The 19,923-nt window shown below is 39.3% G+C and overlaps 1 protein-coding gene and 1 pseudogene across 1 annotated transcript; one reads left to right on the top strand and one right to left on the bottom strand.

Moving 5' to 3' along the window:
• The first annotated feature begins 1,866 nt into the window (after positions 1 to 1,866).
• Positions 1,867 to 3,989, top strand: LOC105083604 (pancreatic progenitor cell differentiation and proliferation factor pseudogene; annotated as a pseudogene).
• A 7,765-nt stretch (positions 3,990 to 11,754) lies between these two features.
• Positions 11,755 to 19,837, bottom strand: CCDC89 (coiled-coil domain containing 89). Its single transcript, XM_045509038.2, has one exon. It carries the CDS (start codon positions 13,074 to 13,076, stop codon positions 11,964 to 11,966), a length of 1,113 nt encoding a protein of 370 aa, XP_045364994.1. The 5' UTR covers positions 13,077 to 19,837; the 3' UTR covers positions 11,755 to 11,963.
• Between the last annotated feature and the right edge of the window lie 86 nt (positions 19,838 to 19,923).

Raw genomic sequence — 19,923 nt, forward strand, 5'->3', positions numbered from 1 at the left:
TTGTATTTATTTATTAGAAGGTTGAATGTTTTTCATATGACCAACTGATTTCTAATGTGAATAGCCTTTTTACTTCCTGAGCTCATTTTTCTCTGAGGCCAGAAGAAAATGTTTACCACGGAAAATATTTATCTTTTTCCTTCTTGATTTATATGAACTCTATGCATTATTAGGAAAACATAACTTTGTCTCATATTTTCCACTTTTTCCCCCAGTTGATCATTTATTGGGGGCAAAATGGGGTAAAACTACTTGTTTTACTATAATTTTTAAATAGTCTATCAAAATTTTCTTTATGGTTTCTGGCTTTAACGTTAAGCCTAAACAGGTTCTATTAACCTAAATAATACTGATATTTACCTATATGTTTTAGAATGCCTTTAATTATTTCTATTTATAATTTACTAAGAGCCTTTAACAATATGAGTGATTATTTCATTCAGATGTGAATGGAATTTATTCTAGTATAAAATGTGACACAGAAACATAATTTTTCAAAAAGTTATCTTCCACAATAAAATTTATTGAATAATCCATACTTGCCCCACTCATGTTCCAACATATATGCCATAAATTAAATTCTTATATATAGTTGGATCTATTTCTGGTCTTTTTCTTCTATTTCATTGATCAGTCTAACCATTCTGGAAGCAAAATCACTACATTTTTATTGCAGTTTTATAATATACTTTAATATGTCATAGGACAGGTCCTTCTTTGTTAGTCTTACTTTCTCAGAATTTTCTATCTATATTTGAATAGTTAGTCTTCCAAAATTTATAAAATTTTCTAAGTTCAAAAGCTGGACTTTTCATGTAAATTGCATTTAATTTATTAACTTATTTTTCCCAGTTATTTTATGCATTGTTTGCTACTGAATGACATTATTTCTTCTTTTATGTTTTCTATATGGTTACTGTTGCTACATAAGAAAGTTACTGATTTTTTTGTTAAATTTTTAATTGACTCACCCACTGAGGTTTCTTAATAGATTTTATTTTTAGCTTATTCATTCAAATTTCCCTGGTAGAGAATTGTATTGCCTTATTTTATATATACGATAATTTTGCCTCCTTCTTTGCAATACTTATTTCATTATCTTGACGTAATGAAATAGCATTTCCAGATTGATGTTAAATAGTGCTGCTGATAGCCAACTTCCTTGTTTTATTCCTGACTTTTAACAGGAATGCCTCTAGTGTCTAGCTGTTGATTTAAGATGGGTATTTTTATTAGGTTAAGCTCAGTTGCAGGAAACAGAAGCCAGGTCAGCTATTTTAAGCAGAAAAAACATGTAATAGAGAGAAGGTGTTTACAAAATAATTGGAAGCACTGGAGGAGTGGGCCTTAGGCCAAGTGATCAAGAATGCCTGTCAGTACAATGTGGCCAAACAGGCCTGATAGGGAGCTGCTATCTCCGCCACAGCTGGGAAAGTTGTAAATAGCAAGCTGGAATGTTGGCGTCAAGAGCACCGCTGCTGCCCTACCAAACTCCCAACCCCGTGTATTAATTAGCTCTTGCTGCCTAAAAAGTTACCCCAACCTAAAAATAACAGTAAATATTTGCTTATTGTTGTGGCTTAAAGTAACAATAAATATTTATTATCTCTCGCAGTTCCTATTGGTCTGAAATTTGTAAATGCCTTGGCTATGCAGTCCTGCTCTGGAATTCTCATGGAATTCAGTCAGATTTTGATGGGGGCTGGAGTCATCTGAGACACAGCTTCTGAGGTGGCTGACAGTTTGGTCCTGAGGAAACCTCAGTTCCTTTTCCTTGTGGGACCTTCCACAAGCTGTGTGTTTACACTATATGGTAGCTGGCTTCCCCAGAGTGAACGATCCAAGATACCAAGGAAACAGTAACAATGTCTTTTACGACTTAGCCTCATAAATCACATAAGACTCGCGCGCCTGGGTAGTGGAGTGGTCCTCGTGGTCACCTCAGAAATTGGGCTCCATGGCCTAGCGTCCCCGCCACCTGTGATCGTGCACGGAGGCCAGCGAGGGGTGACTGCCGAGGTTTCCACCAGCCCACAGGCAAAAAGCACGGCAGCCACCCTCTCCAGCGGCTCGCTCATGGCCACCCACGACCACTACCAGCGCCGCCTGGGCTCCGCTTCCAGGAACAGTTCCTGCGGAAGTGCGGAGTACCCTGGGAAAGCCATCCCCCACCACCCGGGTCTCCCCAAAGCCAACCCGGGACACTGGTGGGCTAGCTTCTTTTTCGGGAAGTCCACTCTCCCATTCATGGCCATAGTGTCCCCAGAGCACTGGGAATCGTCCCAGAAGACCTCCACCGGCACGATCACCTGTGACCTGGCTCGGGAAGCCATGGGGAAGCAGCAGTCTGGCAGCCAGCCTGGCAAAACCAACTCCAGCCCCCGTCCTGAGTGGCCGCCATCAGCTGCCAGGCTTCCTTCCAAGGCGCTAGGCTCATAAGAGCCCCCACCCCACCTCCCCTCCCCTCCTCAAGACTAAGCAGGCTACAGCCAGCAGAAACAGTTGGGTTCTTTAACATCAAAACAGTAAAACACCAAAAAAAGGAAGTTGAGAGAACCCCACTCTTTACTACCCAAGCCACATAAGAGCCTTCCTGACACCTCATAACCCTGTGCCTTGCACCAAGCAGAAAATAAACTCCAAGCAGCCATAAAAAAAAAGAAAAGAAACGAAAAGAAAGAAAGAAAAAGAAAAAAGAAAAGAAAAAGAAAGACAAAAGAAAAGAAAAAGGGAAAGAAAAGAAAATCACAATCATTTTTGTAGCCTTCTATTGATCACATGAGTCAGACCTTACTGTGGAGGGGGAGTACACAAAGATATAAATACTTGGAGATAGGAATCATTAAGTGCTATCTTGGGGACTGGCTACCATAGCTCATAAAATAAGTGAATGGACAGCTACATATAAAAGAGTAAGATTAGAACATTCTCTAACATCATATACAAAAATAAGCTCAAAATAGATTAAAGACCTAAAAAGACCGGAAACCATAAAACTAGAACAGGCAGAACACTTGTTGCTATAAGTTGTAGCAGTATTTTTTTGGATCAGTCTGTCTCTTAAGGCAAAAGAAATAAGAGCAAAAATAAACAAATGGGACCTAATTAAACTTAAAAGCCTTTGCACAGCAAAGGAAACCATCAACAAAATGAAAAGACAATCTATTGAATAGGAGAAAATATTTGCAAATGATATGACCGATAATTCATATACAAACCCATAATATCCAAATAACCATTTCGGTTAATATCCAAAATATATAAACAGCTCACACAACTCAATATCAAAAAACAAACAACCTGATTACAAAATGATGAGAAAATCTGAATAGACATTTTTCTAGAGAAGACATAAAGATGGCCAACAGGCACATGAAAAGATGTTCAACATTGCTAATCATTAGAGATACACAAATCAAACCCATAATGAGATATCACCTCACACCTGTCAGGAAGGCTACCATCAAAAAATCTATAAATAGCAAATGTAGGTGAGGATGTGGAGAAAAGGGAACCCTTCCTTATACACTGTTGGTGGGAATGTAAATTGGTGCAGCCACTCTGGAAAAGAGTATGGTGGCTCCTCAAAAAACTAAAAGTAGAACTACCATATGATCCAGCAGTTCTTTCTGGGTATATATCTGAAGAAAAAAGAAAGAAAACCCTAATTCAAAAAGATACATGCACTCCGTTGTTCACAGCAGCATTATTTACAATAGCCAAGATATGAAAGCAGCCCAAGTGTCCACCAACAGATGAATAGATATACAATAGCATATTACTTAGCCATAAAAAGAATGAAATTCTGCCATTTGTAACAAAATGGATGGACCTAGAGAGTACTATACTTAGTGAAATAAGTCACTAAGAGAAAGACAAATACTGTATCACTTATACATGGAATCTAAAAAATAAAACAAACAAATGTATATAACACAATAGAAATAGATTTACAGATACAGAAAACAAACTAGTGGCTACGAGCAGGGAGAGGGAAGAGCGGAGGGGCAAGATAGGATGGGGTTAAGAGATACAAACTACTATATATAAAATAAACAAGCAGCAAGGATATATTGTACAGCACAGGGGATTACACCATTATTTTATAATAACTTTGAATATAACTTTAAATAATCTATAAAAATATTGAATTACCATGCTGTACAACTGAAACTAATATAATATTGTAATCACCTATACATACATACATAAGTAAAACTAGTGATGGAACACTAGGATGCTGTTGCAGAAAAGCCTAATGTCTCCAAGAATGTGCTTGGCAGAAACAACAGCCAAAGCAGGGGGAAACGACCCCTGCGTCATTTGCATCTTCCAAATATAACTGCAGAGGAGTCTGGCAAATATAGTTTGTTTTTGTGTTTCTCTTATTTTAGCTTTTCCATTTCTACCATATAAGAAAGCAAAACATGTTAGAAGAGGGATTGAAATAGATGATGAGTACCAATCTATCAAATCCTCCTCAAAGATCATGACTTTATGGTACTTCATCATCAATACACACATTTATTGGACTTTCTATAGCAGCAGGTTGGAATACAGATGTTAGGGAAGGCAGCTGAATCAGGGCTGGGGTTTTGCTGAGTAGGTACAGCAGAAGGATGAGTACTACAGAGGCCAGAGTGCTCATTTCCATATAGTTTGCCTGTTTACTAATGAAGTATTATTTGTAAAGGGTAGGGAGTATGACCATGAGGGGATTTTATGACTGGATGAAAATTGAAGAATGACAGTGTCTAGGGTACTGTAGGATTTGTTTACAAGAACTATCTATTTGCATGGATTATGTGCAATTCTCAGTGTGCTAGCTGTATTTCCATTCCTTTATTCTCCTCTCAAAAAAGCATTTTAGAAGGCAAATGAATGAGACTTATAGTATTGTGGACAAATCTGAAATCTCATTTCTTTTACTTTAAAATGACCAACATTCATAACCAACAAAAATAGTAACAAATTACTGGTATGCTTTCCAACTAATCAAGCCCCATAGTTGTTGCCCCTGAAGTGGAGACTTGCTACTTCGGTGGGGAAAGGGACAGCAGGTGCAGAAGTTTCGGTGTTAGATATTTAGGAGGGTAGGAGCAGAGCTTTCCCTGTTCTGATGCGAAGGACTCCACTTCTCAGGTGGAAAACTGCCTTCTCTCTCACTCCAGGCACCCCAGAGCCAAACTTGGCTGAGCAGCTCTTGCTTCCTATTGCCAGTTTCAAATCATTCCTTTCCCTCTCTCCTTCACAAAGCTCAGCTCTTTAATTTTTTTTTAATACTGAAAATCTGCAGTCAAACACCGAGCTAGAGAAAAGAGTATACTGAATCCCTATATACTCCTCGTCCAAATTTAAGTATTATCAAGATATACACTTTGCTAAAGTTGCTACAACCCCCTGCCTTTTTTTGCTGAATTATTTTAAAGTAAAAATCCTTAACATCATGCCATTTTCCCTCTACACATGTTAACATACATTTTTAACTGTAAGGTCATTTTCTCTGAAACCACAATGTCATGACTGCAACTAGTCAAATTGTTATAAATTTCTTGGTTATCATTTAACCCCAGTCAATATGCAATTGTGTCAAAAATTTCTATCTACAGATGGCTTATTGAATAAGGATCCAAACAATTCTATGCATTCCTTATATCGCTCAAACTTCTTTCAATCTAAGACAGCATCCCTCCACCCCCTTTACACCACTGCCATTTGATTTTCTGAAGAAGCCAGGTCAGCTGTCCTGTTGAGTGTCCCATTTTCTGCATTTGTCTGCTTTCTTGTGGTGCTGTTTTACTCCCCACCTCCCCCTCTTCCCAGCCCCATATTTCCTGTAAGCAGGAAGTTAGTTCTCAGAGCGCAGTTAGCTTAAGAGTCAACATTTTTGGCCAGAATACTTCCTAGGAGGTGCCACTCTTCATGGTGTCTCACATCAGGAGTCATATAAAGTCCACCTTTCCCATTTTCAGTGATGCTAAGATTGATCAATGTTTTCAAATGGTGACAGTCTAATTCCTCCATTGTAAAATTCTCCATTAATCTTTTTCCTAATGGTTTCATCTAATGATAATCAGTGCCTGAATAAATTATTTCACTGGCTTACTCTTATTGCTTTACTTTTATTATTTGGTATTCTTCTGTGAAAAGCAACTTTATCTTACCACATATGGGCCATTTCGTTACCCTGAAATACAGGGAACAGGAAAAGTAGGATAAATGCTTACTCACTGAAACTCTCTGGTTTCCTCTTCACCCAGTAAGATCTTATTTTAGGTCACCCAGTAAGTGACGTGATTTGAATCCAGGCAGTCTGATGCTAATGCACCCCTTCCCTCATTGCACTAACACTTTGGCTAGTTTCCTGATCACAAATCTGGGTTTCCAAAGGGCCTAGTGAAAGGATTTGACTGGGGTTGGGGGATGGGGAGGACTGAGCCAGATTATGAAGGCTTAGATTTCTGTAAGGGATGGAGGTAAATATGGATGTGAGCGTAATGGGATTAATCTAGCCACAGAGTCTTTTGTTAGAGTCTATTGTGACTGCTTATTCTGCAGCCCCGGATGGTGTGGCTGTTATGAAAGCAGTTTTCTTACCAAGAACAGGAAGTGCTATGAAGGCTTCAGAGCTACTTTCATGTTTTTGTTCTCTCTTCTCTTGGACAATTCTTACACATTCTACAGGCTTTAACTTAGCCACTACTAGGAAAAGCTTTCCCTAACTTGTTCTGCCTTATGTTAAGAAACCCTGCTGTGCACTCCCATGTCATTCTATCCTTCAGCATTTTTCTTACCCACTAGGATGCAAATTCAGTGAGGATAAGGTCTCTGTGTTGCTCATACTGTGTTCTAGTACTTAACACAGTGCCTAGCCAATAAATGGCTCTCAAATATATGTTAAATTAATGAGACGTATTAAATGAATGAACTATTAATTAAATTTGAGTGATCAAAATGTCTTGGCCTGCCCTATCTCTACCATCTTTTCCTTTGCCTGTTAGGGTGAAACCAAAAACCAATACCCAATGCCTAAAAACTTGAATATATGAGAAAGCAGGCTTCCAAAATCTAAAATTCAAGTCTCACACAGACATGTGAAAAATCCATGAGAAAAGTTAATACATTCAAATCTTTAAATATAGGAGAGAAATAGTAATCATTAGGAGACACTCCTTAGGGTAGAAAAAGATATAATCATTAACTGTATGTTGCTGAACACTTATGAAAGCAGCAGCTTCCAGCTGAATGGCCTGACCCAGATCTGTCAGGCCATATTTGGCTCTATATAAAACATGTCTTGTCTACTCAGTTCTTGGGGAAAGAAAAATCTGTAGGCTTTTTGAGTCATCTACATAAAAATAGAGCTTACTAGGAAGCAGTTATGTGGAAGATTCTTCTATTTTTAATTTTAATTTTATTATATTTTTGAACTAATATATTCATATGGTTCCAAAGTCAAATGATATAAAATGGCAGACATTGAGAAGTTTCCTTTCCACTCCTATCCCTAACCATCCCTGCCCCCACACTCCTCTACACCACTAATAAACACTTTTATTAGCATTTACTTTTTCCAATATTTATACAGATGGAGGTACATATCTTTTCATTCTTATCCCTCTCTCATTCTCTCCCCCTTACACAAAGGTAATATATGACAGATATTCTTCACCCTGTTTTTTTGCCCTAATATATCCTGAAGGTATTTCTGTATCAGTACATAAAGAGCTTCTCCTTCCTTCCTTCTTTCTTTCCTTCCTTCCTTCCCTCCTTCCTTTTTCCCTCCCTCCCTCCTTTTCTTTCTTTCCCCTTTGCAATGTATTCCAAAGTATGGAGGGCCCACAGTTTATTTAATTGGTTGCATATTGAAGGTATATAGGCCATTTCCATTCTTTTGCTATTACAAACAATTCTGTAATGAATAATCTTAAACATGAAAGGGAAGATTATTTTAGACTAGTGCAAATAAGAGTGGATTAGAGGATTAAATAGGGACAGTCTGGCAAATAGCTAAAACAAGTCCCTTTGTTGAACTGAGGAGTGAGAGGATACCGTAGTTAGCTGAATGCACAGTGAATGACCGGGGAGATATGTCCAATGGAAATTTTTTTTTCTTGGATTAGTTTTTTCCAAGTGGGATAAACAGAAGGTTTGGAAAGAACAAAATCAAGTAGGGAGAGTCATCTGTATAGCCCTAGGCCCTTAAATTCAATAAGATGTTGGGAAATAGCATCCAGTTTGTCCTTAGAGAGATGGACAAATTATTCGAAAAGCCCATTCTTGGCCAACTCCCCAAATTCCAACAACTTTTTTAAGAGGCTGAGATTTATTAAAAAAAAAGAAAAAAGACTCCCTGCCTCATAAGGCCCTGTCAATCTAAGTGCAACAGAAACTGTTGAGGACCACCCAACATCTCTCTCCCTTTATCCTTGCTGGCAAAGCTCTGCCTTTGTCAGGTAGCCTCATCTACTATATGCCATACAGACTGGCCTCAGGTATGTTGGTCTGCTTTAGAAAAGAGTTTTGTTTTGTTTTTTAAATTTCCCCTCAAGGGCAGTAGTTTGGAGGTGGTTGATTTACATTTTGTCAATTTGTTCCAATAAGCATCACTTTATAGGTCAGCATACCACAATCACTAGTTGCTCATCCCCTAATCTGGTCTGAGTCACAGAGTAAACACATGATAAGCACTGAGAGAGTGGAACATAAAGTGCTGAGGAACACAGAGGGTGGAAATGCCTTTTTGTGGCTTGTTAGAAGTTAGTTTGTACAGTGGGAAAAACATGGGCTTTACAGCCAGAAAGTGGATCTAGGTACCTAATCTGCAGTGCCCAGTATAAAATGAAAATGTGGAGCCGCCTGCCACACAATTACTAAGAATCTCAAGGCAGTGGCCATAGAACCAAATGTGAGGTCCCTGTGCAGGTGCCACACCCATGAAGCAGGTCCTGCAAGAGGAACTTGGGTTCAAACGTCACTCTTGCCACCCCAAATCTCCCTGGCTTTGGGCAAGTCACCCTGAGTCTCACTTTTTTCATTTATAAAATAGTGATAACTGAACCTCCCTTGAAGAGTTGGTATGAGGGTGACAGGTAAAGCACTTGACACATGACAGGTTCACATTACTCTTACTTTTTTAGTCTGTGTTGTGGGCTCTTTTCCTCAGATGTTCTCTGGGCATCCATCTTTCTGTTCTCATTACCCACCTTCTTTTTAGTATCTTTCAAAACGGTATTAGAGTGAACATTATGAAGTGGCTCATATCTAATCATTTGTGACCTACAAATTGGCAATTTTGTATGGTTCAGCCTAACACAAACTCCTTAGCATTACTTTGAACAGGTCGGTCTTTAGACCCAGGTAACTAAGACCCTTTCTTTGGGCCCACGTTTTCGGGGCATGCACCTCTGTCCCCTTACCTTACCCACAGCCCATCCTCTTCCAAACACATCCTTCCTCATCTAACAAGGAGTCCCAGGGGGAAGTCCTCTACTATCCCACACTCCTGTACAGGGACCTCAGAATTCCCTACCCAAATGGCCCTCGGCCCACTTCCAGGACCGAGTTGGCCTCTTTTCAGCAGCCTCTTCCTCCTGCTTGCAGGCTGGGCACAAAACTTAAACGGGGGAGACACTCAGGGGACAGCTGTTTACGGCGAGTGGGCGGAACCTGCACGGACAGGTGGGGGTGGAGGGGTGAAGGCAAGGTAGGAAATGCTGGCACGCATGCGTGCTAGGCTCCTCGCAAAGCTGCCGGAACCAGGGCGGGAGAAGGGCTAGTCTGCAGCTCCTGTTAGTGCGCTGCCCGTCTCCTCCTGCCTCTCCCCACAATTTAAAGGGCCAGAGGCTCTTTATATTCCGTCCAAACCTACTCTTCGTTTTATCTGTAGATGTGCTTCTCCATACCTCCTTCTAACCACTTATGATTTCCCCACATATTCTGGACATTTCAAAAAACCTCCGTGACTTTCTGTACGATGCTGTCTCAAACCTTTCTCCCTTTTCTCCATCTGATAAAATTCCACTATTTACAAATCAGCGTAATATCAACTCCTGTGTTGGTCATCCCTGGCAGTCCTCTCTACCATCCCAACCCTAACCCCCAAACATTTTAGCTGCTCTGTGTGTGTGTGTGTGTGTGTGTGTGTGTGTGTGTGTGTGTGTTTTACTCACTGTGATCTCATAACACTTCTTGAGAAAACACATCACCCTGTATGTAATTGCTTTTATGCCCCTAGAGTAGACTGTGCACAGGGAGCTTTTCTAGGGAAGAAAACTTGCATCTTCATGCTTATTCTTGGTGCCTACCCCCAGAGATTAGCACTCAGTAGACAAGTGAATGAAACTTCCAGTGTGATGTTGTCATCAAAATCCCAGCTCCCCAGTGGCCAAGTGGCCTTGAGCAAATTATTGAATCTGTTTCCTCTTCTTTGAAATAGAAATGAACATAATTACCTTTGTCAGTGGTCTTAAGGATTAAATAAAACAACAGTATCCAAAGTGCTTCAGCACAATGATAAATAGTATGGCATAGATAAAGGATAACCATAATTAAATTAGCTCCTATATTCTGACACTTGGTGATGTATAAGAGGAAGTAAATAGTCCTTTCAAGCCAGAAATGTAGATCCTTGAAATTTGTATTTAAAATTACAATCTTAATAGAACTATGAGAAAATAGGTTTTAAAAATTGCTTTAGGTAACATAAGCGATGCTTAAAATTGTTTATTAAAAAGGTACCAAGTAATATTTTTAAAGTAAATCCAAATCACTAAGGAACCCTTGGCACTCTTGGCATTAAATGGGTGAGGAAAATACTACATCACAATTTTGAGAAGTATTCATAATAATGTTTCTATATCACTTAAATACAGGGAAATAAGGAAGCATGTTAAAAACTTTATATAAGTATATAATAATTATTGTCTTTACAACTACATTTAAGTATTCCTACAAAAAATGCTGTTAAGTATACATATATACGTTCCATTTAGATGATCTTCTAAAAAAGGAAATAGCTGCAAGAAAATACGCTAATAGAAACAGAACAATCAGTATTTGTTGCTATGTGTATCATATCCAGTCTGCTATGACTTGTTACCCCAAATTGGGGACTTCTATTAGCATATTGTGCAATATTAAATGACACTACTGATATTTGCATTTTTGCATCTCTAAATCCTATTTTTATTAAGGCGAAAACCCAAGAAAATGGAATGTGATCTAAGCTTGCAGGAAAAATTTAAACTGGTTGATTTCACCTATTTGAATCTTACTGCTTACATAAGATGACTATAACAAAGTATGCCTACCTTGGAAAATAAATTAATGATCTCAATCTTCATTTTCCAAGCTAGCACAAATGAAGTGAAATGAAATGAAATGAAACAAAATAAAAAGGATACTGCCATATACCAGGTGAAACAAGCAATGGTTTGGCCAATTGCAAAATCAGATACTTTTTTTCCTGCAAGTTATCCATGCTATTATTATGCTGGTAGCTATTTTAGCTTACAATCTCTACTACACTACAAGCCTACCTGTCTACATTGACTAATTATGCTAATTTTTTTCACAGTAGCACATCCCATTGCACACTTAAGATTCACTTAATTCCATAAGAGCTGCTAATTTTAAATCTTATGAAGATATCTGAGGTTGAGAATATGAAGATACTTGAGGTTGAGAATGAATGAGCTATGAGGGAGGTGGAGAAACTGACAGCAAACAGGAAGATTTCAAAGGCACAAAAAGAAATTTGGTAACTTGTGTATTTTAGGTAGTAGGACTGAAAATTAGTGTTATCTTTAACAATAGCAACAACAACATCATAGTAGTTTTTCTTTGAGTTGCCTTTTGTACTTAAAAGTATAATAAATGGAATACCATCTTTACTCTCGCCATTATGCAAAGGCACAAATATTTGAATTCTAAATTAGAGGCGAGAGGAGGCAGAAGCTTCTTTATGGAAAGAGATGGCGGAGTTTGGCATTGAGTTCTCGCTCCTTGCTTAGAAGATCTAGGCTGTGCTTTTTGAAGGCTTCAGACTGCAGCCTGAGTTCATCATAGGCCTTCTGGATCCCATCTACCTTGCGCTGAAGCTCCCGGACTCTCAAGTTACTGTCCACAGCCATGGCCTCTTGCTCAAACCGCTCTAAGGCACGTCTCCTGGCCACATCAGCCGTCTCCAACTTCTCCTCAAGCTGGTGGATCTCTGCTTGCTTGTTCTGAAGCACCGTGCCCCTCTCCATGGACAGCTGCAATAGCTCCTCTTTCTCATGAGTAACGGTCTGCAGCCTGGCCTGCAGCTCCTGGTTCAGTCTGCTTTGCATCTGCTCAGCCTTCGCCATCTGCTCCATGGCCTGCTCATGCTGCTGCTCAAGGCTCTGCAGCTGGCTGCGCAGCTGCTCTGTCTCCTTGGTGTGGGCGCAGGTCTGCTGCCTCTGCAGCGCCAGCAGCTCCTTCTCTCGCGCCTGTGCCTGGCAGGCATCCTGAGCACATCTCTGCTTCAGAGTCTGCAGCTCCTTGGCTAGGGCCTCGCTCTGGGCGGTGAGCTGCAGAACTTTGGCCTCCTGGTCCTTCAGAGCTTGGCTGAAGAGGTGGTCATTCTCCAGCCTCAGTCTCTCATTCTCTTCTCTCAGCCTGACATTCTGGCTCTTGTGCTCATCCTTGAAGCGGATCATCAACTCATGGTTGGCTGCCAGGGTCATAAAGCGTTCCTCCAGCTTCTGGGCATGCTCACTCTTGGCCTTCAGCTTCTCAGCTTCCAGCATCACCTTCTCCTCCAGCTCTGTATTGAGCAGCTCCAGGATCTGGCAGCGCTCCAGGGCCTCATCTGACCTCCGCTTTAGGATGCATATAAGCTGGGATTGCTCCTGGATGCGGGAACAAAGCATCGCCTTCTCACTCTTCTCCTCCTCGGACAGTCCCCGGAGGTTTGCCAAGGCTTCCTTCAGACCATCCAGTTCCTTAAACTCCATTTTCTCTTCCTGGTTTTCTGGTTTTTCATTTTGCTTATCTAATGGTTCTTCAGAGGGAGGGGTGTCCATCCTGAGAGCTGTCTCTTCCTGAGGCATCGGCACTCTCTTCCTGAGGCATCGGCACTCTCCTCCACTATCCACTGACTACACGGTCTCCCCCTGACAGATTTCAAAAGCCACACTGTTGCTAGGGCCTCTTGGCACTTCCTAGCAGTTGTTTTTCATCTAGTAAGGAGCCCTGTGATTGGTAGACAGGTCTTCAGAATGCTATGAAGTAACAACAAGGGGGAGTCTACAACCAATCTGGACAGGTTATGCTTGCCTTTCTAACCAATCACAGGTCTCAGCTCACAGCCCAGTGACTGGCCTGTACTGTACAGAGATGCCAGCCCCACTTGGTTTCCAGCCAGCATCAAGGGAAGAAACCTGACTCCACCTAATTTCTAGTGGGAGTAAACAAATCACACTGGCAGTGACATATTCCTCTTCCCTCTCCCTGCTTCAGTGGGCATGAGAATAAGGTCCTGTCTGTGGAAATGGCTGGCTCCTTAACGTTTCCAATCTATAAATACAAAGTAGCAGTAGCACTCTGTAAGGACCCTAAATGGCTGTGAGTTTGTACCTGTAGTGTTGAACACAGCTCAGTGAAAGAACGAACCTGTGAAATTTTTTTGTTTTCTTTAGCATTGTCCCCAGCTGGGATTACATTTTATTAGATATTGAGCACTTCCTGTTTTTACCTATTAGCACAACAGGGTTACAGAAAGAAGAACAATGTAGATGTGATAAACATTAAAAGAGAAAAAAGATCTAAATGAGGCTTATGGTTATATTCATCAAAGTCAATTCCAAATGGATTTAATAGTTAAATGTAAATAGTAAAATTTAAAAAGTATGAAAAATGGAAACTAGAGGAAAATAAAGGTAAGGATAAAAGCTCTGGTCAGGAAGGACTTTCTAAGCTTAAATATTATAAAATAAAGAGATAGATGACGTAAAGCTTAATTTGGCTTAGTTGAACATCTAAAGTTATATATAATTTAAAAAATTATGTGACCCTGAAGTTCTCTCTCTTCCTCTGGACTTGCCTGACATTTTACTCCCTGGCCCAATCCAGCTACTGAAGTTCCCCTGGCTGACCTGCATTCTGGCTCTGTCTTTAGGTCTTCCCTCTGCTTGAAATGCCTTTTCCCACCTTGTCCCTTGTCACTGTAGTATACTCAGCGTTTTATGCTAAGTTAAGAATCATCTCCTCTGTGAAGCCTTTCCTGGCCCCTACCCGTAGACTTGACCACTCACCTCTTTTAGTGCAGCCACTCTAGCCTATTTGCACTTCTAGTGGACCTTGTGAAAGCCTTATTGCCTTATTTTTTACCCACTTGCCTGCCTCTGTTAAACCTGGAGATCCTTAAGAGCAGGGACTCTGTTTCATCCTTGATGACTAGACCACTGCCTTTGGGAGACTCACATAAATGTGTGTTGAATGGATGTTGAAGGCAAAATTCAAGTTGAGAAAAATATCTACTATAAATATGACAGACAATAGATTTATATTTTTATAAAGAGCCTGTACAAATCAAGAAAGCATTAGCATCTTGAAAGAGAAATGAACAATTAAATTCACAGATGAGGGGACAGAAGTGGCCAAGAATTAAACCCTATCAGTGATCCAATAAATATAAATTAAAATTAGATATCATTTTACCTATCAAATTAGTCAAAAACTTCTTATTTTAAGACAACATCAAACTGGTAAGGGTATAGTGAAATAGGTACTTTCTTACACTGTTGGTGAAAGTCAATTGATGACACGTATTGAGGACTTAAAACATCTTTAGGCATTTTGAACTAATGATTGCCCTTCTGGGAAGATCTTTGCTCAGGAAATAGTCTGAAAGAAAAAATTTTGTTCAAAGTTTTTTTTTTTTTTTAATCGTAGTGTGGTTCATACAACTAAAAGTTGGAAAACGATATGCCCCTAAAAAGAAAATGTTAAGAAAATTATCACATTTTCATATAATAGAATATTATGTAGACATTAAACATTATTATGTTCATAGGTAATTTAATGGCATGAAAATGTGTATGTTAGGGAGGTAACTGAAAAAGGATTAAAAACGTTAAAATTCAGAATGATCATAATGATCACTAAGTGAAAATTTAAGCATAGAGTAAAGAGTTAGCTATTCCTAGAAAGCCCAGAAATAAACCCACATACTTATGGTCAATTAATCTTCGACAAAGGAGGCAAGAATACACAATGGAGAAGACAGTCTCTTCGCAAGTGGTGTTGGGAAAATTGGATAGCAGCATGTAAATCAATGAAGTTAGAACACTCCCTCACTCCATACAGAAAAATAAACTCAAAATGGCTTAAAGACTTAAATATAAGACAAGACATGATAAATCTAGAAGAAAACATAGGCAAAACGTTCTCTGACATAAATCTTAGCAATGTTCTCCTAGGACAGTTTACCCAGGCAATAGAAATAAAGGCAAAAATAAACAAATGGGACCTAATTAAACTTAAAAGCTTTTACACAGCAAAGGAAAACAAGCAAAGCAAAACAACAACCTACAGAATAGGAGAAAGTATTTGCAAATGATACAACTGACAAAGGCTTAATTTCCAGAATATGTAAACAGCTTATACAACTTACTAACATAAAAACAAACAACCCAATCCAAAAATGGGCAGAAGACCTAAACAGCAATTCTCCAGTGAAGACATATGAATGGCCAATAGGCACATGAAAAAATGCTCAATATCACTAATTATCAGAGAAATACAAATCAAAACTACAACGAGGTATCACCTCTCACCAGTCAGAATGGCTATCATTCAAAAGTCCATGAACAATAAATGCTGGAGAGGGTGTGGAGAAAGGGAACCCTCCTACACTGTTGGTGGGAATATAGTTTGGTGCAGCCATTATGGAAAAAATTATGGAGATTCCTCAAAAAACTGAAAATAGACTTACTGTATGATCCAGCAATCCAACTTGTGGATATACATCCAGAGGGAACTCTAATTCGAAAAGATACATGCACCCAATGTTCACAGCAGCACTATATACAATAGCGAAGACATGGAAACACCCTAAATGTCCATTGACAGATGACTGGATAAAGAAGCGGTGGTATATTTCTATAATGGAATACTACTCAGCCATAAAAAAGAATAAAATGCCATCTGCAGCAACGCAAATGGACCTAGAGATTGTCATTCTAAGTGAAGTAAGCCAGAAAGAGAAAGAAAAATACCATATGATATCACTCATATGTGGAATCTAAAAGAAAAGGAAAAAAAAGGACACTGTAAACTCATCTACAAAACAAAGTTTCACAGACATACTAATCTTATCGTTACCAGGGAAAGGGGGTGGGAAGGGATAAATTTGGGAGTTTGAGATTTACAAATGTTAGCCACTACATATAAAAACAGATTTTTTAAAAAGTTTCTGCTGCATAGCACAGGGAACTATGTTCAATATCTTGTAATAATCTTTAATGAAAAAGAATATGAAAATGAATATAGGTATGTATGTACATGACTGGGATATTGCCTGTACACCAGAAACAGACACATTGTAACTGATGATACTTCAATTAAAAAAAAAGAAAGTACCCAGGATATTGAACAAATTAAAAAAAAAAAAGAGTTAGGTATTCCTGCAATCACTGTTTATGGTGGTTAGACTTAATCTCTCTCTCACATGACAAAAAGGAAAAAGCAGGGGCGTTATCACAGATGTTGGATGGATTTTTATATGCTTCAGATTTCACTGGGAGCAAAACAGATCTGAAAAAAGAGTTTGAAATTTTCCCTTTGGTCTTAAAGATCAGGATCTCACTTCCCAAATCCTGACTCTCTTGTGTATACAGGGAGAGCAAGGTTGAGGACGAGGGAAAGCTCCTGAACTCAAATTTTAATAACTACTTAAATTATAGGATATTTAGGATTTATGAAAGTAGGTTCCAAGACTAAAAAAAAATGTGAATTAAACTTATTTTAAATTTCCCCCTCATTTCTCTTCTTCACTTTTCCTGAAATTTGAAGCTTCATATACTAAAATGCAACTTGTAAAGTTGAGGCACGTGACTAGAAAATTAGAACAGTCACTCTCATTTAAATTAAAGGGCCATACATACATTGAATATTTTATTTGCTGCTTACCATATATGGTTGTCTGATGTAGTAAAGTGAATTCACAGGACGTATTTCCTAGGAAAAGAAAAAGAAGGCAGGAGAAATACTCAAAATGTTAATAGCACTTGTTTCTTGAGGAGCTTATGGATGCTTTCCCCACTTTTTCTACCTTTCTAAGTCCCATGCACACAGCGGATGCTCAATGATATCTTTGATTAAATAGATTTTCTACATTAAGGATATTTTATATCTCTTCTATGTTAAAATTATTTTAAGTAATATAAAATCCATAGATTACTTGTCAAGGTTAAGAATCTTACAAGTTCTTAATCAATATTCATTAACTTATTCAAACATTTGCAACGTATAGCACAGTGTGAGATACTAAGTATGCATTAATAAGTTAGATGTATCACTCTTCTCAGAGAACTTACAGTTTAGTAATACCTTTTGGCTCCTCTCTGCCATGGTTTTCTTTGTTCTACTGGTTTTTCCCCACCTGCCTTTGATCCTGAAGGTATCCAGTGTATTCCTTTCCTAGAGACTGAAGTCATAAACCTTGGCCAACATTCTCCCTAGTGGTGACCAACGAGTTCCCCCTACTTGTCTTTGTTAAGTCTTTTAACTTCTCTTTTTTTAAGCTACTATTTACAGAGTTCTTCTATATACCCTACATAGTACTAGGCATTTGTACATCTTCTCTCGTTTAATTCTAACAATAGTCTTTTTAAATTGAAGCATAGTCAGTTTACAGTGTGATTTTAATAATATTCTTGAAAGGAAGCATTATTATTCACATTTTATAGTTAACAGGGAACAAAAAAATTAAAGCACAGAAAGGTTAAGCAAGTTGCCGCAAGTCACCCAGAGATAAGAGATAGAGACAGAATTCAAACCCAGATCTTTCTGATACCAAAGCTTACGGCCTTTAGTTCACACTTCATTCATTCACTTGCTTATTTATTCTTTCATTCGTTCAGTTCACATACTGAGAAACTGTTATGTCCAAGGTTTTCAGTCCCAGCTCTTAAGATGTTTCAGTCTGATGAAGGAGACAAATAGAAAACAGCAATTCAGTGTGATAACTGCTAACATAATTGTGAATAAATTAGTCATATCACTCTTCTCAAAGAATAAAGATAGGGGTGCAATAATCTAAGGTCCATCCTGACTCAGGTGTGGAATATGGACAGTGAGAGTCTTCTTTTTGTAAAGCTGAAGGAAAACAAATTCTTTTGGAACAAGTCAGTCAAAAAAAGGTGGCAGGAATGTTCTGTGATTGGATTTAAATATGTGGGGACATTTTTTAATGTGGAAACCAACTAGTGAAATTAGTGAATGAGCCTGGGAGGGAGTAGAGACAGAGAGAGGAGATGGAAGAGCAATCCCAGCCTAGAATGGGAGTAAGAGCACAGGAGGAGGCAGATGTTCATTGACTTTTTACTTAGATGATGAATACGGATGAGAGATGTGCAAAGAAGTCCAAGCAGGCTCCCTGGAAGTGAGCCGAGGCTAACAGCATTGCTTTTGTGGACTTCTAGGCCATGTGAGCCGGCCAGGATCCTCACCATCTACTTAGAAGCTGCAGCAGTCATGGTGGATGAGGAAATTTAGGCATCTCGGAAAAAAGTCGGCAGTGATTCTTTGACATATTCGTTTTTAAAATAATGGAATTTTGAAGTAATTTCACCAGAGGGAGACACAAATTGCATGGTTGCCTAGCCCTTGACTTCTTCAGTGCTCCTGTCTATATCATACCCCATTCTTCTGATAATGAATCACTTCTCCCTGGCCACAGGGTAGACACATAATCCAAACAGGCTCAATCATAAGGTCTTACCCTATCCATTCCTGGCCACAGTGAGTGGTCCAATAGGTGGGGACATGACCCAAGCCTGGCCAGTTACTCCCAGAGCTCTTGCAAGCTGAACCTAGGAAAGAAAGAAGTGCTTTAACTGAGAGGTTGTGATACTGATGCTGCCTGTGGTGCTATCTCCCAGCCCCTGAGGATGAGGATACGGTATCTGAGTTCCTGGTTCCAGACACTGAGTCCCCAAAGTAACCTGTGTTCCTGCAGGGCTTCTTTAATTCCGTGAGCTAGCTAGAACCCATCTCATTAGTGCTTCAGAGCTGACTGGATGCTGGGAGATCGCTGAGCAAGTAACTGAAAAAAAGGCTGAGAAAGTAGTTTGTACTGTGAAGTGGCAGGAGCTGTAACAGGATTTGGGCTTTGGTTCCAGATCAACCTTGGAGGGGTGTCTCCAATCAGCTTATTTTGCTCCTCCCCACATTCAGAACAGAAAGAGGAAATAGAGCTAGATTACACATCCTCTTAAAAGACCTTGAGAGACAATGGGGGGAGGGTGTTGTTCTAGGTTAGTGGCTCAACCAGTGGGTTGAAGGTTCTAACATCTGTTTGGGGGAGGAGGCAAGCACTCTAGCTGTTTTCAGTGACATTTGTTAGACACCTGTTGTAGGGTCTTACTCTCTCCACCACCATCCAGGTTTCCCCTAAACCCACATTAAATCCTATGCTTGTCTTGAGAATGGCAACCTAGTGGGGTTCTCAGGGAGAGTAATGCTGTATGTATTAAATGCGCCAAAAATGTCTCTGTGGAAAACTTTAAGAATAAATGTTAACTTACCTTCAACTACTTTTTAGAAAAGGAAATTCTACTCTTGATAACATAGCTGAAGCTTCCCACTTAAAGAAATGATGTCCAGAGTTGCAGTAAAGACTGAAGAAATACTAACTCAGAGCAGAAGTTCTTTAGCCTTATTAGGGAATTCTCA

The sequence above is a fragment of the Camelus bactrianus genome, chromosome 10, assembly GCF_048773025.1.
Source record: "Camelus bactrianus isolate YW-2024 breed Bactrian camel chromosome 10, ASM4877302v1, whole genome shotgun sequence".
In the NCBI taxonomy this organism is placed as follows: Eukaryota; Metazoa; Chordata; class Mammalia; order Artiodactyla; family Camelidae; genus Camelus; species Camelus bactrianus.